Raw genomic sequence first — 27,184 nt, forward strand, 5'->3', positions numbered from 1 at the left:
AAATAGCAAAAAAAAAACTTATTCCAGTACAATACATTTGTTTGGTGAGCTGATCGATATCTTATGCGCATAATGAAGAGACAGAAACCTACAGAGCCATACCTAATTTAGACTTTCAGGTTAGAGGGTAGGCAACTACTTGGAATGACTGTCACTCTTAGAGTCAATCTACAGTCGAAGATATTAAATGTGTTACATCTAGAACATGTTTAAGGTAAATAAATGAATGTTATTTGTTTTACATCTGTGTTTATTTTACTTTTCGTAATGCTTATGTTCATTATATTATTCTGCAGTACTTTTTCGTCCAAATCTCCCATAACCGCGGTCTTGTTATTTACCTGTAAATGGAGCTAAGGTTCCGTGGTAGGTTTATTTACCAAAAATAAATAACAGTCATAATCTAATGTTGTTGTTTGAGGCCAGTGTATGTTATATGAGTGGAGACAAATTCCCAAAATTCTGTCTCATAATATTTGGCGGTGGGTGGTCTTGACTATCTGCCTTCTCTTTAATATATTTCCTCGAAATTACGAATGGATATCGTAATTAATCCTCATGTAGCTTTGCATAAAATCGTATAACATCAGGACTCGGCATGGCCAGATGGTTAGGGTGCTCTACTGGCAATATTAAGGTTGCGGGTTCGAGTCCCCGTCCAACCAAATAATTCGCTCTTTCAGCTGTGAGGACGTCACAAAGTAAAGGCCAATCGCACTGTTCATTGGTAAAAAAAGTAGTCCAAGATTTACCAGTTGGTGGTGATAACTAACTGCTTTCTCTCTAGTCTTTCACTGATAAATTAAGAACGACTAATGAAGATAGCCCTCATGTAGCTTTGCGTAAAATTCAAAATGAATAAAAATGCATTTATCTTGTTATATTTACGTTTTTTTCGTGATGACGAGAAACCCACTTGAAGAAAAATGTATCTCAGTCGTCCAGAGTTTTTACGTGTTTTTTCATAACAGTAATAAAGAAATATCTTACTTATTTTATGCTAAAGTATATCCCACATTTAATTTTAAAACCTGTCTTGACATATTTTTAATCTAAGTACTATACATCATGTGTACAGTTGGAAGATAAAGTTATACTAACTGTATATAAAATGTGTTGGTTTTAAGTCAAAGACGCTATCTGTTTTGTCCATTGTGAGAAATCGAGCCCTGGATTTTAGCGTTTTAAGTCGGAAAACTTACTGCCGACTCAATGGTGGATTGAGCGCGCGCATGTATATCTTTTCTTATTGCACATTACCGCTAGATGTCACACTACCAGTAATTTTAAAATGGCGGCTGTTGGTATGAGATTTCGCAAGTTACGAATTGTGTCTGCGATTGTTTGTGTTGTAGGACTTGTATTATCTTTTTATGCCTATTATGTAGAAATAGAAAAAGAGCACAACAAGGACTACAAAGCTCTTTGTGACATTAGTGATCATATGAGCTGTTCTACCGTATTCACGTCAAAGTAAGAAAATTTTGAAACTATCGTATATTTTAATAGCACTGTCAATAATAGTAAATATAAGTTTCTGTTATTACTAATTTTTAAGTAGTAGTAGACTACATTAGATTTGCTATAAGTACTGTATAAAAAGTATACGTTTATTGCAATTCTAGTTTTCTACGTAATTTGCTATACTGATAGTTCTGTGTGTGATTACATCGCTACTACTTGTACGGTAGCAGTAAGACTAGCAGGATAAGCCAGTGCGTTAGATTTAAGAGTAAAACGAACATCATACGGTACGCCTTCTAAAATAACCCAAAACTTTGTTGTAAACCTTTCTAATTGCATACTTTGTGTTATGAAGTCAGTTTCTTTAAGTTTTTATTAATATTTCTTCTAGTTTTGCAAATTAAATTCACTAAAATAATACTTTCATTAGATTAGGATAGAGATGAAAAGAAGTTAGAAAATGCAAGTTCGAAATTAGTTAAATATCCTGCATTATAATAACAGGAAAATAGCGTAGTTTGATTTAGGTTTTAATCATTAGTGCGTATTGCAACTTGTTTTTGAGAAATGATATTCAGCATGAAAAATTTGGATTTTGTTAATGCAAACCTAGTAAAGGAAGTTTTTAAGGTACTTTAATAGTAAGATCATAAAGTGGTGCACGTGGGGTTTGGAATTAAAAAAAGAGAAAAAAAAAACTTTTGTTATCAAGCACAAAACTACACAATGGGCTATCTGTGCTGTGCCCACCATAAGGATCAAAATAGTTTTTGGACTTCAAAAAGCAGATTAAAGATCTTTATCAAATACCAGTGTTTAAGAGGAAGAAATATTTATTGACTAAAACTTCAGCCAACACTTAATGTTGGGGAACAAATGGTTATTTTCTCCTAATTTTTAAAAAAATTGTGGCACGCTGGCAAAATATTAAGATAATTTAATCTTACCTGATTTGAGGAGTTTGAACAACAGATACAGGTTTAAAAACTGTTTTTTCTGTAGTGTAGGAAAACTAGTGACAGATAGACTGAAGTGTTTAATACTATTACAAGTTTAGAAAATACTTTCTTGTACATTTGAATCTTGGAAAGAAGTTGAAAGTATGATTTTAAATATTTAGCTAATGAGAACAAGCTCTGAATATCTGGATCTAAATTTGATTTTAAGACATCAAAAATATGTATAGATGGGGGGGTTATACTTGTGGAATGCCAAAAACTATATTTTGTGATTACTTATAGGTATGGAAGAGGATTTGGTCTACTTGGTCACATTGTTGGAAGTAACTCGCAGTTTAATGTTCCAAACAGTATTTTTGGTATTGTATTCTACACACTTCAGATGGCACTAGGTAGGAAATTCTGTAATTACTTATTATTTGAAGATACTAAAACACCATAGTTGTATTCTTAGCAATGTGATTCAAAGTTTTTATTGTAGCTAATTATTAATTTAGAAATGTTCATGTATATTGTTATAGTGCTTTCCTTTGGGAAGATATCTAGTGCTCAATATACTTGAATTTTATTCTAGTATTATATGTCAAAATGTTAAATGGGTGAATGTCAAATGTTTTCTACTTTTGAAACGAGGAGTACTAACTAAGCCATTATGAAACAGAACTCAGTCTTCAATCAATAATGCTGCATTTGAAACTTTTCTTCTTGTCACTGTAATCTGTAGTGTTACTTCTATAATCATTCCTAATGCACTATTTCTTTCCTTTAGGTCAAAGTACTGACCCATTTCTGACAAAAGTTGAGATATCCTTAGCTTTTGTTTCTAACATAGGATCTCTGTATCTGGCTTATATCTTATACTTCATTCTGCATGACTTCTGTGTAGTGTGTGTTTCTACTTATGTGGTCAATGCACTGCTTCTTGGATGTGCTTGTTACAAACTAAGAAAATTACCAGCAGTAAGACAAAAACAGGAGTGATCTCTTCCAGAAAAGATCATTTCATTTTAATGTTCTGGGATACAAGATTCTGTGTGCTCATGTGTGTTATTGTGAAAATCTTCGTGATCTGTACATTTATTTTCCGTAAAAAAACATTTGTATTGTAACAAAGTATTGATTTATTTTCTTATACACAATAAAGTGAGAGCATTAAAAAAAATGAGGCTGTGAGTATTTGCACTTCCTTTTTATTTGCCTATTAAAAATTACATCTTTTCAAGAAATTACTAAACTAGTTATTCTATTTCATGGCATGGGCAGTTTTTTACTAGTTGTTTTGTGAAAACATATACTTGGGAGTCCAATGTTATCATATAATGTGTTTCTATTCATGTTTTGTCAAGTAAACCAGTTTAGATGCAGACAACTGCTACAGATGTGGTTGTGTATGAGAGTTTGTCAAGTAAAGCAGTAAAGATTCAGAGAACTGCTATATATGTGGTCCTGTGTGGGTGGGTTTGCCGAGTAAACCAGTCATGTTAAGTATAATCAATTTATAAGTAACAGTAACTTGCTCATAACATACATATACCTCTAACTACTAGAGTTTAAGCTCTATCACGTCTACAACTGTGCAAGCAAAGTTGTAATTATTAATCAAGAATTGTTTCTGAAAATCATCATGTAAGTTGTTGAATTTAGTGGTCTTGAGACATGATTACCTCCATATTGTAAACACTTAACATACAGTGAGATACCTACAATTCTCATGATTCATCATACTGGAATGTCTCATCAATGAGGTCTAACAGGTCACATTAATGTAACTAAAAGAATTTTCAAGATGCATATCAAAACTAAATTCTACCAAGTCCTTTACATTACATTTTTACTGAGTAACTAAAGGTATTTTGCTAGCTTGTTAGTCCTTTACCAGTTGTATTCAGAGTCAAGTGTTACTGTGAGGCTGTGATAATTTTTAAGTTTTTCACTACAATCCCTAATCTGCATCACACAGAAACAAGTTACATATCTCTTTAATAACTATTCAGAGGCCTGTCTTGGTTTTCTTTTTTCGTGGTTTAAGAGCAGATATGGGAGCCAACTTGAAGGCAGTCCTGAAAAACAATTACTGTTATTTAAATATCTCTTGCCAAAACACTGTCAGTATGTGTGTGCTTTTCCATATGGAACATTGATACAACAAATTAATTAAATGTTTATATGCCTGGCAAAATTAACACAAACCTATTTAATTTTCAATAAAATATAAGATGCTATTGTGTTACATTCTATCTTCTTATGTTCAGAATTACTTTCAGATTAGTGTACAACACACAAGTACTAGTTACACTTCAGTTCCATGTACTGTACTGAAGTACTTCAGCTAAGTGTACCATACTTAAATACTATTCAGTTTAGTGTACTATACTGAAATACTAATCACATTTGATATATAAAATTATAGAAGAAATGTATTTGAGCTAAGAAATCAGTAACTTCATATATAAAATATGCTTCAATTACAATTTATTGTAGGTAATTAAAGTTCCATCATATAATGTATTCACTTGAATATTGTTAGGAAATGTGTTTCAAAAGCTTGTTCTTGTAGTATTACACACCTTACATGGCTGATTTGACAAAATATATGTATTTACCTCAGAAATCTTGTAAGCATCATATACTTTTGTATCAGCTTTGAGTACATGAACCATAAAATCTGAAGTTAAAGTAGCAGGAAACACCTTAACATATCCTATGTAAAACAAAATGTGGTAAAGTGTGTTTATTAAAGGAATAGCCAAGTACATAGCACTTTGGTATCATACTGGAAAAGAAAATATATGGAAGCTGATTTGCAAAACAAGTAAAATATGTCACCAGAATAATTTTGAAACAAAATATAAGGGTGAAAGTAAAATATACTTTGGGAATTTAAGACTAAGCTCACACCAAACTTTTAACAGAAAAACAGTAACCATAAATCCCACTTCATCTAAATGTTGTTCATTAAGCTTAAATGTAGGTAAGGAATTTAGACACATTATTTTATTATGATAAAACATATTACTGTTGTTCTTTAAAGTCAGGTCTTGCTATAAAGTACTTAAACACATTATTTTATCATGACACTTCATCTAAATGTTGCTCCTTAGTGTTAAGCTTTGGTAAGGTATTTAAACACATTATGTTACCATGTTAAAACATATTAATTTTCTTATTTAACATTAGACTGATTCAATGATCAAAGACAGCAGAATCATGAATAAAGGTATATTATACAAGTTGCTTCCTTTATTGGGGATTTCTGATATACGTGTGTGTATAATTGTGTATATATATATATATATAAACTATCTTATTTTATAATTATGGAAAATAACTTACTGACAGGTTGAACAGATGGGACTGAAAGCACAGAAAACTGAAACACACAAATAAAAGATCCAAAATGAATATAAGTCATACAGAAAGAAAAAAATATTTTGTGTGGATAATTGTGTGTTATTTTCACACAGAATTATATGTTAAGAAAATCAGAGTATATAGACCTTAAAGTAATTAAATTAATGTTTAAAAAGTTTGAAAATTAAACCAATCTGAATATTTTGCTCAACTGCCCAAAAATATTCTGTAAACAATATGAGACATTAATCATTGTTAGTACCCAGCCAAGGAATATATTTTCTGGTTAGTAACTTTAGTTGCAGACAATACTTGAGATTAACACTCAAGAATTACTCACACATCTACATGTATTTTCTGGCTGGGTACTTTAGCTGCATACTAACACAAAACTAACAGATATTTTGACTAGAAATGTGGCTAAACAGATATGTTAACAAACAATTTGGACATTTTACTTGTCAAACAAAGATAATAAATAGCCTAGATTTCTTACTATATAGACAGAAATATTAACAAGTATTCTAGGTTTCTTACTACACAAACAAAGACAATCTTCTACTATGCAGAGAAATCACAAATTTGGATTTCTTTTGGTAACAGCATGTTAACCTAGATTTATTTACTATAGAGGCATGTTAAAACATCTGAAATTCTTAGTGTACAAACACAGATGTTTATAAATACACTGAACCACTCACTAGAAAGACAGACAGAACACACATATCCTGTGTCTATAAGTTCTCGATGACAAAAACAAGCAGCTCGATAGTCAACATGAACAGGAGGGGGCTGCACCAGTTGCTTACGAGTCTTGGCGTCTGGAAGAAACACCCACTACAGAAGAAATGCGGTATTTAATGAAACAATCTAAACTATTCAAGATTTTAAGTGTTTGTTGGTGTAAAAGATATATATGAACTTTTAATCCATATTTGTCTTTGGCTATTGGAAAGTAGTTTTAATTTCATTCTGGTTAGATTTTACTGTGTGTGAATACACATATGTTTTTCACTGACAGTTGCTTCACAATATATATATTTGTCTATCCTACAATTATTACAAAATCCTTACCATAAAGCTAATGATAGCAATTCATGCCATTGATCAAGATTTTAAAAACAATGAGCTATATTAAAGTTTTATCTTCAAGATGAGACAAGTTAATGTTTGAAAAACTTAATTTCAATTTTATTTACAAAAAATGTTTAACAGGTTTAAGTAGTACTGTCAAGCAGATACATCTGAAACACATTTTTTTTAAATGGCATAACTTTCAAAACATAATTACTTATTTTATGCATATACAAAATATTAGTTCTAATATTTCACATTCTTCCTTTAATATCTTCAACATATGTTTGAAATCAGGAGACAAACAAAAGATGTTATTTGTTATGAAATGGTGCCACACTAAAATTGAGAATTATTTATAATCAGTCATAGCAAAGGAAAACATCAAGTTATACTAACCAAGAGATACTGTAGAAGTGCAGACACATTCGTTACTTTTAAATAACAGCCACCAGTTATGTCACAGCCCTGCACAGAAAACACATATATATATTATACATTCATTAAAATAACAGTTTTAACTACCCTTAATATACATGTATTAGATGCTTGTGAGCATTTATCATTACTTAAGTCACATGTAGATTTTAACTGTGTGAATAAAATAAATATCTTCAGGAAATTATTAATTTCATATAAATTCTGGTTTGCACTAATGATCAGTAATTATAGCTGCTAATAAGTTACACCAACACTTGAAAACAAGTCTACTTTTCAGTTATAGCTGAGCTTTGTTAACCTTGAATAAATGTGCAAAAGGAAAATGTTGGAACATAAATAAAATAAATATTTTCCTGGGGGGGATGCATTACTCAAAGAATACGTAAGATAGTACAGTCTACTCTATGTATCCTGAAAACATTTTTTACTCTTAAAATTACAAAAACTTTACATTTATTTCAAACAAAGTTTGTGCATAGGCTATATACACTATCAAACTCTAATTTTGGGCTGACAGAATGCAGGAAGGCAGTTAATCAATATCACCTACAACACACCTATAGTCCCACAATGACTTCATATCAATATAAAACACATTCAGTTGCTTCTGAGTTATGTTAATATAATGTTGTGATACTACATTCAAAGAGAAGCATTAACTTTAAAAAATGGAGTACAATTAGATGAAAAACCATTACCTGCTGCAACAGACTAGAGTCTTTGTCCAGAACACAGGCATCAATAACAACATTCTATAAACAAGATATACAGTATTATGGTAAATTAGATTACAACATAAGCATCAATATTTTATAAACATGATAAAAAGTATTATAGTAAATTAGCTCATAATACTATACATAAGAGAGACATTATTAGTTTGAATTAGCTCAGAGCATACTACAACAGGAAACATATTATTGGGTTGTATTAGACTAAGATACTGTAAACAAGAGATACATTACTAAGTTAACTTAAGGCTTTAATCAACATAAATTAAAATTATAGTTAGAATATCCTGTAAAACTAAAGACTAAAAAAAATTTACAAAATTAATATAAATTATGACTGCCTAAATTCAAGTTATATACTATACATTAACAAACAACTGTTCTATAAGGTTGATATATTAAACATTTCAAAGAGTGATTATGTAATGTTAATATTCCACACATTGCCACAAGATAGTACCAGAGAAAGAATCTGAATATGGCTGTGAATCAAATATGTGTGCACAACATGTGGCAATCTTTTCGTAAAATGTAGATGTCTGTTACACTAAATAAAATCAAGTGTCACAAAAGTATTTGTACTTATGTATGTTTGTGAGCTGAAGACAACTATCTCACTCAGACTGAAAAGTTGGACTACAAGGTGATGTTCATAAGAAAAATAAAAATACTATTTGCTACTGTAATGTTTGAATAATACACTTTCAAAACCTCTTGGGGCTCCAGAATGCTACAGAGTTTTTTTCAGTATCCCTATAAAGTGTATTTGGTATTTACTCTCTTCTACTATGAACTTTTGTAAATCAGCAATATATGGAAAAATGAACAGTTGACATCAAATAATACCACTTTGAATGTCACTATGGTCATTGCTTACACACTATAACCCCCCACCCATGTAATAAAGTTAATGTACTACACATATTCACATACTGGTTCTGTAAAGTTAATAAACTATATACACACTATCTTTTTCTGGTTCAGTAAAGTTAATATATTAAACATTATCACATACTGGTTCAGTAAAGGTAATATACTACATACTATCACACACTGGATCTGTAAAATTAATATATTAATGCTATCGCATACTGGTTGTGTAAAGTAAATATACTAACTATTATCGCATACTGGTTCTGTAAAGTAAATATACTACATACTATCACACACTGGATCTGTAAAATTAATATATTAATACTATTGCATACTGGTTGTGTAAAGTAAATATACTAAATACTATTGCATACTGGTTGTGTAAAGTAAATATACTAACTTATCGCATACTGGTTCTGTAAAGTAAATATACAAAACACTATTGCATACTGGTTCTGTAAAGTTAACTCTTTCACAACAGACTGTATAATATACAGGAGTTTGTCTGCATATTTGCACACGTTAAGTATTTACATTATAACTTTTGATACAGCATGTGTATATTAACAAGATTTGGTAAACTTTTAGTGAAGATTACAAGTATTTTGTAAGCAAAAAATCATATTTTAATGAATTACTTTTACTACAATTTGTTTGTGAAAATGGAGCCCGTTTTGTTACTAGTTTGAGTGTAAAGTGATTTCGTGTTATGATTATAAACTATTCTTCATCTCCCAACTCTCTAAAACATCCTAAATACATTTCAAACATTTGTTTTCAGAAAAACTTCACATTTTATATTAGTTTCTACACTCTAACTAAGTGGGGTCTGTCACTTGACCAATCTCATACCCATCATAAAAAGAATTAGGAAATATATATAAATTATGCTTTTATCATGCCAGAATGACTACATATTATAACCCAAAATATAAATGTTTAGTTTAAGTAGCTTAAGTCTCATAACTGTATATATGAAAATATATATTTATTATTTTTTAATATATTGAACTACCAGTCATGCTTACCTAACATTACGTATCTTGCATTGAAGTGGTGCATGTGCACTCACATCAGTATCCAATATTATATGAATGACCTTCAGTCTTCCCTGTCTTAGCTGTGTTTTAGTGGACTAGTATTTTGTAATATACAGTCACATTTCAATTATCATACATCATATATGTATATAGATTATTATTATTTAGAAATAAATTATTGAACTTATGTTTATATATTTTTCTCAAAATAAAGAGCAACAGATCAAGAAGTAAAGCAAACAATTATCTCTTCTCACTATGACCTTTGAACTCGGCTGCTGCTGGACATAGACTGTTAAGCCTTTTAAAATTCTGCATGTGGAGTACATAAAAAAAAATTAGGTATTTTATATACACTTAAATACCTCCCCCAAAAAAAACCAAAAAAAAAACCTGCACTGATACCATAGAATTCCACTATATCTTATTAAGTTTAGTATCCAAGGTTTATTTACATTTTAAAAAATATGAAACTTCGAGGAGACTAAAGACACAAACTACTTCCTTGAAAACTTGGATTGAAAGAATGAGGTCGGTTCTTCAAAGATTAAGATTTTGGGGAACTATTCTGGGCACATTCTAAGCTGTTGATTGGTTATTCACATTTCATGTATTGAAGTAAGTGTACATAAGAGATTGTTTCAAAAAATGGAAAGATTTGAACAGGGCCACTGTGTATGATTCAGTACATAAGCCAGATCTCAGTAAAATAAAAAGATACAAGGTTTTAATTTCATATTCTAGTTTGATAATATTAGTAATTCAAGTTTCTAATTTGTATGAAACTACAGACTTAGTATTTTAACATCACAAACATCTAATTTTAAACAGCTCAGCATATAACACACCATGTGACTCACTAAAAATCAATATTTAAATGTTTTTTAATATTTTTTTAAATTGAAAAATATCCGATATATAATATTAAAGTCAGAATTATAATCTACAATTTGATTCCAAACCTGTTGACATAATTTTATAAAATAGTAGTTTAATAAAATTTTGAATTCAAGTCAACAAACGTGATGACATGGCCTTTACTCTTGTGTGCTGGTTCTATAAAATTAATAAACTATATACTATCACATAGTGGTTCTGTAAAGTTAACAGACTACACACTGCCACACAGTGGTTCTGTAAAGTTAACAGACTACACACTGCCACACAGTGGTTCTGTAAAGTTAACAGATTACGTGCTATCACACTGTGGTTCTGTAAAGTTAATAGATTACGTGCTATCACACAGTGGTTCTGTAAAGTTAATAGATTATGTGCTATCACACAGTGGTTCTGTAAAGTTAATAAACTATATACAATCACATAATGGTTCCATAAATTTAATAAACTATATTTTTACTAAATGTTTGTCCATGAACTCAAGGAGTCAGAGTGTTGACTGCTCTGAGTGCATATTTCCACATTTCATCTCTTAATGTTTAAAACTTACTATATAAATATCAAACTTTGTTATTTTTATCTTTACCTTAACTCTATTGGCAGTTAGTCAATTTGACCAACTTTGTAACCACCACAACAAAGTAAATCTAAGTCACCCTTTCTTCTTTATAGAATGACTGGAAATTGTAACAGGAAAGAAATATTGTTTGTTATAAATATATTACTTTCATAATAGTATAAATCTACTTTTACTTAGTTTTATTGCCCTTTGAGTGGTGTGTAACTAAAAATCCTACTGAGTAAGTTGTAAATTAGTCAAATTATGTGAAGCTCATGTTACTGTACTGAATTTTGTAATACAAACTTTGTGAATAATTTTCATCACTGTATTCTAAAAACCAACTGTCTTTAGAATAAAATTTACTTCCAGTGGTATATTGTTATCATGAATTTTCATCATCATTATTTTGCACTAGCTGTTTTTTATATTTTAATTACTTTTATAATAATAAATAAATAATAACTAAGTGTGGTAGTAGTTTGTAGTAAGGACTGACAAAGTTTCCAAATAATTGATGTGGCAAGAAACCACCTTGTTAAATTCCTTAAAAAATAAAAAATCAACCATTCAAAGTGTTGGTACCAATATATAATGCACATATGTATCACATCCCCTCCCATAAGTAATGTCCAAAAATTTAATTCAGAAAGTGCATCCTCATTGTAGAAGGCTTTAATAACTAAAATATGTAGTAGGATGTGTATAAAAATGTTCAGACAAATAAAAGAAACTAACCCAACTCCACTTTTTCAGATCATTTATCAAATAAACCCTTATGAAGATGGATGTGTCTGAGGAGCACATTGGGCATATAAGGCTTTATGAGTTTAAAATGAATCTCTCAATGAAAGAAAACGTTAAAGATGGTTTCAGAAGATCACATCAGGTGACTACAGCTTAAGTGAAGCATCACGTTTGAATCGTCCTGTTGAGTTTAATGATGACTTGCTGCTGGCTGCACTTGATGAAGATTGTGCTATAACAGTTGAAGAACCAGCACAGAAGCTTAATTCAACCCATTCAACAGTTCACTGTCACCTGCAACAGCTTGGAAAGGTGTCAAAACTTAGAAAATGGGTCCCCCATGATTTGGCAGAAGCCAACCTTAGAGCAAGAGTGGCCATTTGCACTTCTCTGCACTCTCGTGAACGTAACTCACCTTTCTTGGACAGGTTAATGACTGGAGATGAAAAATGGATATATTATAAAAATGTTAAGTGCAATAGACAATGGCTCAGTACAGGTAAAATGGCTAAAGGAAACCCAAAATAGACCTCCACTCTAAAAAGGTCTTGGTAAGCATTTGGTGGAATATTGTTGGTGTGATCCACTTTGAGTTGCTGCCACTCAACTAAACGATTAATTCAGATTTTTGTTGTCAACAGTTAGAGCGATTGAATGTTGCACGGAAAGAAAAGAGGCCTGCTTTGATCAATCATAAAGGTGTGTTACACCAGGATAATGCACGGCTCCACACAGAAAAATTCTCATCTGCAAAGATTGAAGAACTAGACTGGGAAAACTTCCATATCAACCTTATTCTCCAGACCTTGCCCCATCTGATTATCATCTATTCTGAAGTTTGCAGAACTATCTTGATTGTAGCTTGGAACATACGAAGATGTCAAAACTACCCTTTCTACATTCTTTTCCTACAAACACCAAGAATTTTATAGAAGTGGCATTCAGAAGCTTGTGAATCATTGGCAGGAAGTAATGAATAATAATAGAACATACATTATTAATTAAATAACATTAAAAGCACTTGAAATCCTTTCTCTTTTACTGAACCTAAAATTGGACATTACTTAAGGGATGACCTGATACTAATAATATACTAAAAAGGTCACTAAGTTTTCAGGTATAACAATTCCAAAACTTCTAAAACAATAACTTTTTATCTCCTACCTACTTTACTGATCACATTAATGGGACTAGTACTTAGAATGCTCAAACTATCATTACAAGATTTCTCAAGCTTACATCACTGGTGTTTGGATATCCACTTTTGATATTTCAATAAATATATACAATTTTTTTTTAATAAATGGTGAACATATCATCCACATACTTAAATATCTTTTCAACCCAATAGATGGTGTTGCTTACTGATGTATAGTTATGCAACAGTTTCTCAAGGTAAAATATATACTTTATACAGGTATAACATAAAAACTAAACAAACAAGAGTATTAAAAATTATTAATTTAAAATGAAATAGGGATCTTCCTACAAAATTTACCATAAAAAAAAATCTAGAATCACAGATTTGTAGAATCTATTCTCTACTTTGTCAGCTTTATACACTTATCACAAGACAAAGTGAGGATTACATTTTATAAATTCATGATTACTGTTGTAATTCTTGTAAAAGGTATAGCTATCAAGGACATATCTATACTGAAAGTTTATAGATGTTATGTCCATTCCATGGACATATAAATAACAAACAAATGAATAGCAAAATAAAATTAGAATTTTAATGGAAAGTAAGGATTGTTGGTTATTTATAGAAATGATCTGTATTGCTAAATGACACGAACAAGAAACTCAGGTAAGTACTATATTTCAATCTATCAAATGATTCATAAGCTTTAGTTTTAGTAAAAATATTGTCAATTTTGTCTTTAGTTTAAAAGACTATTTCATGATGTTCATATCAAATAGCTAAAGGCATTATTTCAATCTCTTCATGTCTTAGTTAAAATTAACGTTTTCTTGAACTTAAAATGCATTTCTGATAGATACTTACCTCCTCTCACAAACAGCTTTCTCGATTAGTACTGACCTCTATTAGCACAACATTCTCGCTCACCACTAGCCTTTTAACTCCCATATCTATAAGTAAATGATTATGCACCAACACCTATCAACAGGAGTGCAACACAACTCCTATTGTAACTAGCATTATTTCTGATAATGCACCTGTTAATCACTTTGAGATCATAACAAAGTCAATTAAACACTGAAAATGGGAAGGAAAAGTTGGAAATATGAGAGGAAGTAAATGTCTATCAAAAATACATTTTCAAGGAAGTTGTTAACTTATATCTCACCTCCTTTCACAAACAACTGGACCGGTGGAGGGTCAGTGAACATGATCCTCCTTACAAATCACCCAAAGAAAGACCATGAGGTGTGGCAAGGAGTTAAAACCAACACATCAGTGGGAGACTTCACCACATCTGAGCAAGGTATACTTTTCAGTCTTCAGGAATGTGTCTTGCCAAAATATGAAGGGTAGAAACATAAAGGTGTATTTAGGTAGGGGCAAGAAGGGGCTCAGCCCCAGGGCCCATTGATAATTTTATTTTATGTAAAATTAAATAAGATGTTGGGCCCACAAAAATTATTAGCCCCCAGGCCTACACAACCTTAAATCTGGCACTGCATGACAGTGGGAAGAGGGTCTGCTGGCTTTTACTTCAAAAACAGATATGGGGAGGAAAGAGGAATTTTTGTACTAAGAACCTGTCTCCACATGTGTGCATCTCCAACAAAATCAACACTTGATCCACTAGAAACTGACACCCAGCAGATGGTTGGAAGTAAGAAAAGCTCAGGCAGCATTCATCTCACATCCAAAGCTTAGTGGCACTGGGAATGTTTAGTTCAGTCCACTGAAGAAACACAAAAGCAAATCTGATACACTGAAAAACGGAAGACAAAGCTGCCCTGCAACCATGTAGAAGAACCAATAGGCCCCTGTCAAAAAGCCAAGTGAAAATAGATAACAAGCAAAATATGGTAGGTTGAGAAGAGTACTAACATTGACATACAGACCAAGAGAAACAAGAAGCCTGTTTACTCTGATAAACCACTAAAGATGTTGGTTGAACTGGACAAGAAATAAAGAAGGCAAGGTATCCAGAAAGATCAGACTATCAAGCAAGAGACCAGACAAAAGCAATGTGTGAAGGTGGAGTGCAGGTAAGGTAGGATGACATATATTGGAGTGATGCTGGTGAAGGATCATGGGAGATAAAGCAAGAGGAATGGGTGATGACACCAACAGCTGTCATAGAAATGAAAACCACATCTGAGTCATTCAATGTGAGCCACAAACAGATCTTGACAAGGAGTAGTCAGAAGTATTGAAAGGACAAAAGGAAGAAGCCAAATAGGAAGATAATAATAGAGATAACAATCAGTTCCATTCTGGCTGAGAGTATTCACCACATTTATCTGCAGATGAGGAACAGGCAACAAAAAAATGGAAAATTATGTTGAGAGGAGACATAAATGCATCTAAGTCAGGAAAACCCCAACAAAGCACACAGCTCCCAAAAAATGACAAGATCCCAAAACTACTCTGCCAGACAAATCTTGTTAGGTCAGGATAACTGCTCAATGGCCAAATTTAGGGCACCCAGAATAAGATATGCCAGCAAAGTATTTAAGTGGCTGTGGGCCCAATAAAGAAGATCCAAAATTTGAAAACAAAGGACCTTTAACTAGTACCTCTTTGCCTGGTGTTATAGGACACCACTGCTAAATGGCTGAGGGGATCACAACCACCTATTCCCAAAGGACAGCTCACTGAACAGCAAGAAGCTTCAAGACGTTGATATGGACAATGGATTTAGTACGGGTCTACTGTTTCAAAACCTCCTGAGAGTCCAGATATGTTCTTTAACCAGAAAGAAAAGCATCTGTAAAAAAGCAACAGTCTGATGAAGACAGAGAAAGAGCAACTCTCACAGTAAAATTAATCCAATCCAACCATCAGGCAAAGTCTGTCAGTAATGGAGATGAAAGGCTAAGGGGAGTATCCAAGGGGTTCCAAACAAAGCTCCTTTGGTCAATTAAAGTCCCTTAAATATAGCACCTGTGGGTCTAACCAAGAGGAATGAGAACTTCAAGAGAAACCCACATCTCTAAAACAGACAGAACCTCTCACACTGCAGAAAAGGGTGAAGAGAAGGCCTTGAGAATTAAAACCCCAAACTGATTCCAACAAATGCTGGCATAAAACAGATTTAGCAAAAGGGTGAAGGAAAAATGGGTGGAGAAATAACATATGAGAAAACAGGAAGCAGAACGCCAGACCTATGGAAACCTTCAAAACCCATGAATCGACTGTATAAGACCTTCAAACATGAGCAAAGTGGAAGAGCCTGACATTAACATGAAATTCTTAAAAATGATGACAGCCATCCAAATGATTGCACAACACAGATGGATGAGAAGTTGAAATTAGTAAATGGTTTTAAGGTGGGGGCGAGCCAATAAAACCAGAATAGATGGGTTGGAAAAGAACAGAAGCTACAGTTAGAGCCCAAGCCCCATAAAAGAATAAAAGATTCCAAACACTGGAAGTCTAAATATGGGTAGTTGGCATGATGAAAAACGAAAACATGATCATCCAATCTACAAGAGGGAGGAGGCATACTAATCCCTGGTTAAATTGTTCTCCATATCAACAAGTATGAACATCAATATCTGGTGAAGGAGGAAAATCAGGTATTAACACAAAGATTTTTCTCCAGGGAGAGCAGGTATAAAATCATAGGAAACAGGAGACAAAAACATGTAAACCTGATTAATCAAGTTAACAAAGGGAGAAAAAGTCCCTCATTACAACCTGCAACTGAGAAGCACATTCAAAAGGGGGAAAGAAGTTGTCCAAATTCACATTCTCTTTGTCAGACCCACCAGACACTTAAATTTCCTTAGCAACCAAAAGTGAAAAAGAAAAGATCAAACACATACACTGCATTTCTTATTTATCACACGTTTTTTTATTTATTATCATTATAAAATTAATAAATATTTAAAAATTAGAAATTGTTTAGGTTAGAAAAAAGTTATAATAAGTAAGATAACAAAAAATTACAATAGTATTTGTTTGTTTGTTTACTGTGTATTTTGAGCAAAGCTACTCGAGGGAAGGCAGCTAGTCATCACCACCTGCTGCCAACTCTTGGGCTACTCTTTTACCAATGAATAGGGGATTGACCATCACATTATAATGCCACCACAGCTGAAAGAGTGAGTATGTTTGGTGCAACAGGGATTTGAACCCGCAACCCTCAGATTACGGGTCGAATGCCTTAACCCACCTGGCCATGCTGGGTCTTTTATAATAGTAATAAAATTTATTCATGAAGTATGCTTGTGTATTACATGATTCAATACACTAACGTGAGTAACTTGCAACCTGTATGGTGGAATCGTTAGTGAGACACAGATCAAAGATCAATAAAATTACTTAGAAAAAGATGTAAAACTGTTACAAGATTTGATATTTAGAATAAAAAAGTCAGTTTTCTGTTACAATGCTCAGTCATTCTGTAAAAAAAAAAAAGAAGGTAATTTAGATTTATTTAGTTTTTTATGGTGATTACAAGGTTGGTCAAATGAAATTGGTCTGTATCTCAGGTAAGGGTAGAGAAGATAACAGATCAAGTTTAACTTTAAAAAAAGTTTGATATTTACTTAGAGGTTATGCAAATGAAATCTGTGAATCTTCAGATGATGAAAATATTTCTGATAGTAATATTTAAAATTATTTTAAAGTTGGAACAGTCAGCACTATATACTTATGGATAAATCTTTAGTAAAAATAGTTAATGAAAAAAAATCTTTTATGAACAAAATTTTATGAAGATACACAAAACATACTACAAGTTATAATATGGAAACTCTGATGATTATGAGGTTGGTCACACCAACTGACCCTGTATGGTAAAGGTTAAACTGCAGTTCAAGTGTACCTGTTTCTGTGCAGTGAAGAAGACATTCATGAAATTCATATATTGTGCTGCACTGTCTCCTGAGGCTGTCACTACCTGGTGATAGAAAAACAATGATTTGCTGAAGGTAGAAAAAACTAACGAACAACATTGTTCACTTCTATATACTGACCTATGTTACATTTCACTACCTTACATGCATTTAACATATTAAAGTCATAGTAGCTTTAACATTATGTCACTTATAGTTTCTCAATTATATATATTTAATACGTAAGCATCAAACTCACTTAACTCACATAAAGTTTCTGGAGAGTTAAGCAAGGCCAGATTATTTATTAGGCACAGTGCCTAGGGCATATGAAACTATGGGTCCATGAAATTTTACCCTTAAAATTAACCTTAGAAGGCCAAAAAATAGTAAGCATAAAAACATGAAACACAAATTTCAGTGTAAAATCTTTATTGCATCTTTAAGTTGTACATATACTTTTGTATATATGCATTAGTTTGTGTACTCACATTCCCATAAATACACAGGAAATATTTAACTGCAGTGCATTAACACACATAAACAGCAAGTACACATTTTATGCATATAAATACTCAAATTTCAAACCAGAATTTATAACTTGTACATCCATAATTTATCTAACTTGTGGTTTAACATATATGGCTGGAGGGGCCTACAAACAGGAGGTGCCTGAGCCCTGTGACCATGTTGATCCAACACTGGAGTTAAATACATACTGCCAAAACTTGTAATACACTAGATACCAGTTGCCAAAACTTCTAGTAAACACAATTCATGGTGTATGAGGTGGGCTGAGATTAAAATGTTTCCAACTTCTGGTGTCCAGAAGTTAATCATACACACACACACACTCTTAAATTGCTTTTATGCATAAATCATAAAACAAAATCACAAAGAAGTCATAATATGGCAAGATAAGCTATTTGAACAGAAATTATGATTTTCCTTAACTTAAAATGCATTTCCAATAATACCTCTGCTGACACTATAGCTATTTCTTGATTTCTAGGGTTTCCATTTTTTACCCATCTACACAATGAAAATGCTTGCTCCAGTCTGTTGTGCTTCAATCGAATGCCTTATACAAATTCTAATTTGCAAATATCTCTGCCAACTTCAATGTGCTCTCTATATAAGCACTTCATCTTAATAATGCAATCACTTTTTTGAGACATAGACCAGCTGTTAGTTGGGAGGTAGGGTGGAAGAGAGTTAGTGGAGGTAAGTATTATTGGAAACACATTTTCAGTTTAGAAAAATTTTAACTTCCAAAACACACTTATCATCTGCTGACACCATATCTAGAATCCCACACTGAGAATGTGTAGGGGCCAGTACAAGCATGATCAATACAGAAAGCATCCACACAGAACAGGAGTATTGCAAAAGAAAAATTGGTACAAGAATGGGGGAAGTGCACTACATCCAGAACAGGTATGCTCTTCACCTGGAACATAGTTCCTATATCAAAGGTGGAACAGAATATGCATAATCATCAGCAAAGGACAACCCCAACTCAGGGTTGGAATTAAGAGGTGGCTGTACCTATATCCAATGTTGTTGTCTGGGGCTATTGGACTGCAATGCATATACTGTGATTGGATCCAAATCTGTAGCCAAAGAGTGATGCATTTCACACTACAAGAATAATGATAAGAATATAAGTATACAAACTTTCTCCTCCACTTGAAGAAGTTCACAAGGTAACACCCCTACTCAGAATGATAGGATCACATATGCTGTACTCAATTAAAGGAACAGAATGCATCTTGTCTGGAATTATGAAAATCCATCCTCACTTTCTGACCAAATGCACAAGAAGTATTTCACTTGTTCCTGGAATTATGGAGAGGACATGGAACCTGTGCTTAACCAAAAGACCTAGGATGGGACCATATTGTATTCAGAATTATGAGGAAATAGTAGACCACCTTCCAACCAATAAATTACAACAACATTGATCAAAGAGAAGGGCCATGCACTCCTAAATCAGATAGTGTCAAATCTGAACCAGAATTATGAGTAGGCTCCCACAAAGGTTGGTGCCACTCCTACTAACATCTGAGAAAAACATCTAGGAACCCCAAGTAGGAAGACACCCATCTTGGTTGCTAGTGCAGATTTGAGAAGAGAAAGATTACCTGCCTGAGCAACACTTGCTACAGGGTGGGATCCAGTTAAAAAAAAAAAGGGACTCTGGAAATAAACGTATATGAATGAGGAAAATACTAACCTCTGGTTAAAGTCTAACTGATGTGGTCAAAATAGTTACAAGAGGTAGTAAAAAATCCTCAGAAAAAGACAGTAGTAGTTCATGTAAGTAATGAGGCAGGAATGTCTTAGGAGTAGTCCACATACCAGCCTGCACAATGTCTTCTCGAAGGCAGTTGAACAAGGTGGCCAATGACATACAGATATAGCAAAGCTGACACACAAAAGATTCCTCTCCTGTAATGATGACCCATTATAGTCCATGTGAATCAACTTACACAGTCATCTTGTGAAGGTGATGAAAGATAAGTTACAGGAAATAGAAGGATACCAGTGAAAGAACAATCAGTTCCTAGTACCTCAAAATGAGTTTGTATGATCCACACTGATAGGACATAACAAATGACAGAGATCAGAGAGGTCATAAAGGTGAGAAATGGTTGGCAAATAGATTGTTGAGAAGGAGCTGGCAAATGGATTGTTGAGAAGGATTTTTCCTCTTCCTTCGCTACCAGAGTCTTGGGAAGAAAAGACCTATCAGGACAGAATAGGACAAATATGGAATGATAAAGAGTCCTATACACAGGCACTTCAAACAACTCTGACCAATGCTGGGCATGAAAACTGAGTTTCCAAACATCTGGGTGGAGAATGTTTGATTGTGGCTGTTGCAACAGAGACTTCCAGTGTGGAAGAGGTAGAAGTGGACATTCGTGTAGATACTAAAGAAGTGGAAACAACACATGAGTTGGTAATAAGTTGCAACCAAGAGAACTTGATAGGGAGTAGAACAAACCATAGATATAACCTGGAGCAATAGTCAAGTCAAGAGAAAAGCATATATACATGTAAACCTGTCCAGTCCTGACTAAATACACCTACTGCCAATGCTTGCTTAAGGAAGAAGTATTAGAGACCAAAATAACTGCACTTGTGAATTCCATTGAGTCACAAAAGCACTGACATTTGGAGATCCATACTGGGAGCAAATTTACTGAAAAACCTCATGATGTAGCATTCATTCTGTTGGAAGAATCTGGTTGGGTCTAGATAAGTGATCTGCAATTAAATTTATCACTCCTGAAACATGATAAGCTAAAAGACTGACACAGCTGAAATGGGCCCAGAAGAGAAGGTCCAAGGTATGTAAACAAAGGTCCCAAGAATGTGTGCTTCCTTGATAAGAAATCTGAGATACAACCATGGAACTGTCAGAACATATGACAATTTTTCCCTTCAAAAGAGATAGACCTTGAACCATTACCTGATGCACTGCAAGAAGTTCAAGAAAGTTGATATGAAGGGTAGACTTGTCTTTTGTCCAAGTACCCTGGAACTCTTTACCTTGAAGATAAGCTCCTCATCCCTTGGGACAAGGTGATGGAATAGGTATCCTCAACAACAGTGCTGTTCTGATCCAACTACCATTCACAATCAATGACGTTGGTCCTGAGTGATGAAACAGAATGATCAAAAGGATCAGAATGCATTATCCATTGGTTGTGCAGTGATCACTAAAGGGTCTTCATATGGGTGCATCCCAAAGGAATGAGAGGTCCAAAGGATGCCCACATCCTCAAAAGAAAGAGAATCATCCATTGTACAGTAGGAAAAGGAGACTGAAATAAAAGCCTGATGAGTTATTCCAAGGCTAGAAGCCTGAGAGGGGTCGGTTGAATGGGACTTAAGTTAGTATTGAAAAACACAAAAATGGACAAGACACTGTGTCAGTGACAAAATAAATTTCTCCAACATGATAAGTTAGCCTGTTTTTGTGGTTTTTGACAGGATAATCTGAGTGTGTTGTTCTGCTAATTGATGAGATGCAGGCAAAAGGAGCCAAGCATCTATATAATAATGTACGCACAGGCACAAGCAATGCAAGTGATGACAGAAAGTTCAAACTACTCTGTAGAAGACATAAGGTACTGAAGAAAGACCAAACGAAAAAGCCATAAACTGTAGCACTTGATCTCTGTGCACAAACCTGAAAAACGTAAGAGAAGATTCTGATATGGGTATGTGAAGATAAGTGTTCATAATATCAAAGTTGGTCATCCAGAGCCCTGGTGTAAAGTGCCATTATATGATAAGAAAAGATTCCACAGTGAAGCGAGGAGGCTCCAAAAATTGATTGAGTGGACATACATCAATGATTGAATACCAATCTCCTATCTTCTTTGGTACCACAAATAAATAGGAATAAAATCCTGGAAGAACAGGATCAACCCTCTCTACTGCTTTTTTAACTAACAACTCTCTTATGACCTGGGAGCAGAGCTCAATTTCCCATGAATCTGTTGTAAATGAAAGGGCAACAAGTTGACCAGCTAATGGTGGAATTGGTGTAACTGAATGACCAACCCTGATACCAGAACCTAGAGTACCCAAGGATTCCTGGTGAAAGAATTCTAAATGTCTAGAAAGTGATGGAATCATGCACAAACTATTCCCCCACCCTCAGGATAGTCACCAATGTTGTTTTCTTCAGCTCAAGAACATGAATGGACCCTATTATAAGAACCGATAGATCTGGGAACCAAAGGAGAGAGTCAGAAAACACTGCAGGGCAATATTTCTAAATTAGATTGAGAACCCAAGGATAATAAAGACAAATCTAAATTGGAAATATCAATTTTAAATTCTAACATCTCTGGAACTCTAGTGAATAAAATTGGGAAAAGAAGCTTCCCATAACTCCCTGAGAGCAAAAGATGGTAAACACTTTCTATCAAAGCACATCTACCCAATAAATCCCAACAGATCAACCAGGAAACCAATGAAAGAAGATAATGACTAAAGTAGAAGTCAGCAAAACCCCCAACTCATCCTCAGATTTCTGTGGGAAATGTTAATAAACTTGTCACAGAAGTTCAATTGAAGATAAATACCTCAGAACAGTCGTGAATGTAAGACAAGTACAAAAAAACTTATCTGTTTCAATTGATCACATGTTTCAACCTAGACTATCACAGAACCAAAATGGAGACCATCCCTTGAGGATCTAGAAAGGCTCCACCTGGCAGTGATAAGCCAAGCTATGCTGATCCAATAAACATGAGGGATAAAGCTAAACTATCCCATCATGTAACTGACTGGCAAATCACTCAGCATGAAATCAATATTAGGAGGAGAAAGCAATTAGTCACTTGCCATCCTTTCTGTTAACAAGAAAAGGGTAGATTAACTGTAATAGGAGAGATCACCGTAACCTCACAAACTCTAGTAACCAATTGAAGAGTAACCAGGTGTGACTGCTCAAAATAATCCTCTATTGAGGAGGCTGCCAGTAAAATAAGCTGAAAAAACAGAGTTTAAAATCTCAACAGTTGTTCCTGGATCATTCATAAAAGCTGCCTCAGAAACTTCTGAACAGATTCAATCAGTCCACATGGAAATCCTGCTACGGATCACATCTGGGACAGATGTAACTGAGAGTAACAAATACCAATATACAGATATGGAAGAGGTCTGGTGACCTGTAGTAGATATAGTAACTCAGGAAATAATACCCATCTATAATTCTTCATTTCTAGTTAAATAATATATAATTAGAAACAAGAAAATAATGGTAAAAATGCAGACACTGTTCAAATTCACAAAGTAAACAGTAAATAAACACAATACTCCTGTTGATAGAAATCCATGATGAATGCTCTGTTGATAATAATGATTACACTATTGGGATGAGGTGCTGAAATACAGTGCCTAAATAAATTGCACATTAAAGTTGGTGGAAAAATTTGCAAATTAGAATTTCCCTAAGGCATTTGAGTGGAAACCCTGGAGATTGAGAAATAGCAAGAGTACTAGCAGATAGTATGTTTTGAAATTTACATAACTGTCAATATTTACTTGTATTACCACCTAATCTTGTTTTTAAACACAAAGAGAGCATGCAAGGTTTTCAAAAATATGATAAACACAACAACATTTAACTAGTCAGAGCCAAATGGGGTATGAATTTTATGAGAACACAAGTTCTTTCATATTTATCTTTATAACACTGACATACAAATCAGTTTCTTTCATTAACATTATAAACAATAACAGTTTTTGTAGAGAAAAATACCAAACCATTTACAGAATACCTTACCAAAATTCTTGCAGACAACTTTTGTCTAGATTTCTCTTCCCTTTCTATTCTGTGGATATCTGTTAGTTTTGGTTAAGTTTTCTTATATGGTAGCATTAATACAACATTAACACTTACCTAAGTATCATATCTCATGCATTTATACCACCATAAGTCTAGTTATTTTGAGAGAGTAGAATCAATTTCTACAGTAATCCAGATGTTTAGCAAGATGTCACTGTATATTATAGTACTAGTTTCTTGTTGATTGAATTTTTATCTTTTACACTTTATAATTCAAGTTATGTAAAAACATGTAGCAAGGAGTAAACTAGAATTTAAGTTCTGTAAACCACATTTAGTAATAAGAACACTGTTCTGTTAAAAGTACATTATAATTCAAGTTCTGTTAAATAGACACAAATAGTGTCTCAATATAATTCAAATCTTATTCAACTTAGAATATAGCTTATTCAAAGTTGTTTTTTTTAAATGTCATTTTCAAAGTTGTCACAGAGTAGCTTATGTTATGTTGAGTCAAAGCAAGGTTAACTGACCTTGCTCTTGATTTAATTGAATTTTTTTAATGAGGCTTGATGAAACAATGGTCAAGAAGAGCAAGTATACATGCAGTGATATTGTCTTAATTAATAATTTTTCAAACACTTCCTGTATCAACACACATCAGGTAGGGAAGGAGTGGTTTGTACATCTACTAAAGTCACTTCATACACTTCCTGTATTGACACACATCAGGTAGAGAAGGACTGGTCTATTCTGATTTTTCTACATATATAATGAAATAAATGTGTGTGAAAAAAGGGGCAGACAAAAAGTTAGAAATGAAGCATTTATTTTTATCTTCAAACATTTGTAAAACTAATAATAAAATAATTGTATTTGAGAATGAAAAACCTGAGAGGGGGAGTTTTCTAAGATTGTTTCATAGTTTACATTTATGAATAAGGTAGTTTAATAAACAAAGCTAATAGCAGTGTAATGAAAACAAAGTTAATAGAACATGTAAGGATACAACACAAGGCCATACTCATGGCCCCTGCTAAAACAGATTCCATATGAAGAGTTTCTTGTGGACCTGAGAGATAAATACATTTAAGTATAGTGAGAGAACATATAATTACAACCACAAAGAGAAAGAGACTCATACTTTGTTATCAGTTAAAACCTTTAGCATCTGTGATTTAATCAAAAGCAAAAAGAAAGTTAAATATAAATATGCTATCAAGATTCTTAATTCCAATATCTGCATAATTTCAAAATAATTGGATAATCATAATATGGAAAAAAACTGTTTTAAAGTTCAGCAAAAATATAGGTTTTGTGTGTACATTTTAATGTACATACAGATTACTCAAAGATGTGAACATATAGTATGTACTAATATATACTTCTTTATATAAAATATAGATTTTGCATAATGAAAGTGTTGGTAGCTGAGAACAAGGCTTGTTTTAGGCTAGTACAATTATTAATGTATACAGCATGAGAATAAGCTTGTGTTTGAAACTTTTATAAAGAGGAGAGTATTAATTTGTAAATTTTACACAAATTTCAAGTCTATCTGGACTTACCTGACAAAGGACTTGCGCCATGACCAAGTGGGTTTAAATTGTGGTTTTGTTGTCAAAAGATTTGTGATGTGATTAAACAGCTTAAAATTTATCTGAATTTACTTCACACAGAATTTCCACTAAGCCAAAGAGATTACAGTTTATGTGAAGTTACTCTACAAAAGGATTTTCACCGTGGCTAAAAATGTTTATAGCTATGTGGCTTTATTTGACCAAGGACCGACACTGTGAGCAAGCAGTTTAAGATGGCATGGATTTATTTGATAATGGACTTGCACTGTGCACAAGCAGCTTAATATGACATGGATTTACCTCACAAAGGAATTATACTGACAACAAGCAGTTGAAGATGACATGGATTTAATTGACAAAGGACTTACAATGTGGGAAAGCAGTACTCTGCAGTTTAGGGCCACAACTTAGTCTCACCTGTAATTAAACCATGAAAAGACCAACTACTATTGTATAATCATGTGCTCAACTGAATAAATTTAATACTACATCAATGATAAATAAACAAAAGTGAATTACTAACAGTTGTTTAGCAGTGCAAATGATAAGGAATATTTCCTTCTTCAGCTAACACAGAACAATAGCATAGCAGCTGGAACCTAAGAATCCTATCATGTACTAATCTGTAACAATATTTATGATGTACATTACTGGTGATGAAACCTATTGATCCCAAAATATCTTCTGAATACACATATTTACATTTGTTGTGGTAGCACTCTTGTTTTTAATCTGTTTACAGTTTCCATTTAGTGAATCTATTGCTATGTTCTTTGAAAGTTAGTTCAATGGATTACTATAGCTTTCGTTTTAATCTGAATAACATATTTAAATATCACTTCACAAAGCTTTTCTTGAAATCAGGAAATGAGAGAGAAGACTTACTTTCCAGAACCAATTGTTTCACACCATCTTTCACACATCTGTCTACTTGGACAAAGAGTTCATACTGACCATCTGTAGGGCGATCATCTTCAGAATCATCATTTTGAGGTTTAGGAAACAGAAAAGCACTGTACCAATGAGACATTAACAATGGAGTTTACTGACTGAAAATAAAATTTACTAATGATTTGAGAGAAATATGTGTCATCATACATTAACTGTTTCAGTTTATTCCTAAATAAAATTTGGGAGTACCAACAGATAATTTTTTTAATATAAGCAGTGCCA

The 27,184-nt window shown here is 33.1% G+C and overlaps 2 protein-coding genes across 4 annotated transcripts in view; one reads left to right on the forward strand and one right to left on the reverse strand.

Annotated features, from left to right (window-relative positions):
• The first annotated feature begins 1,131 nt into the window (after nucleotides 1-1,131).
• Vkor (Vitamin-K epoxide reductase) lies at nucleotides 1,132-3,588 on the forward strand. Its single transcript, XM_076511153.1, has 3 exons — nucleotides 1,132-1,473; nucleotides 2,706-2,815; nucleotides 3,193-3,588. Exons 1-3 carry the CDS (start codon nucleotides 1,292-1,294, stop codon nucleotides 3,402-3,404), a joined length of 504 nt encoding a protein of 167 aa, XP_076367268.1. The 5' UTR covers nucleotides 1,132-1,291; the 3' UTR covers nucleotides 3,405-3,588.
• A 9-nt stretch (nucleotides 3,589-3,597) lies between these two features.
• Tfb4 (transcription factor B4) overlaps nucleotides 3,598-27,184 on the reverse strand; it is a 31,174-nt gene continuing 7,587 nt past the window's right edge. For all 3 annotated transcript variants that reach the window (XM_076511149.1, XM_076511152.1, XM_076511151.1), the window contains exons 4-12: nucleotides 26,897-27,024; nucleotides 25,441-25,503; nucleotides 24,429-24,487; nucleotides 18,109-18,183; nucleotides 7,988-8,041; nucleotides 7,248-7,316; nucleotides 6,476-6,611; nucleotides 5,757-5,793; nucleotides 3,598-4,483 (exon numbers count right to left, since the gene is read on the reverse strand). In XM_076511149.1, the coding sequence (XP_076367264.1) occupies nucleotides 4,414-4,483; nucleotides 5,757-5,793; nucleotides 6,476-6,611; nucleotides 7,248-7,316; nucleotides 7,988-8,041; nucleotides 18,109-18,183; nucleotides 24,429-24,487; nucleotides 25,441-25,503; nucleotides 26,897-27,024 (691 nt within the window). In that variant the 3' untranslated portion in view covers nucleotides 3,598-4,413. The remainder of the gene's footprint in view (nucleotides 4,484-5,756; nucleotides 5,794-6,475; nucleotides 6,612-7,247; nucleotides 7,317-7,987; nucleotides 8,042-18,108; nucleotides 18,184-24,428; nucleotides 24,488-25,440; nucleotides 25,504-26,896; nucleotides 27,025-27,184) is intronic.

The sequence above is a fragment of the Tachypleus tridentatus genome, chromosome 7, assembly GCF_004210375.1.
Source record: "Tachypleus tridentatus isolate NWPU-2018 chromosome 7, ASM421037v1, whole genome shotgun sequence".
NCBI classification, from domain to species: Eukaryota; Metazoa; Arthropoda; class Merostomata; order Xiphosura; family Limulidae; genus Tachypleus; species Tachypleus tridentatus.

Excerpts from the sequence above, each read along its gene's own strand:
- Vkor (XM_076511153.1), top strand. The coding sequence starts at position 1,292 with ATGGCGGCTGTTGGTATGAGATTTCGCAAGTTACGAATTGTGTCTGCG. Across the intron at positions 1,474-2,705 it reads TCTACCGTATTCACGTCAAA|GTATGGAAGAGGATTTGGTC; the intron begins GTAAGAAAATTT and ends GATTACTTATAG. Across the intron at positions 2,816-3,192 it reads CACACTTCAGATGGCACTAG|GTCAAAGTACTGACCCATTT; the intron begins GTAGGAAATTCT and ends TCTTTCCTTTAG.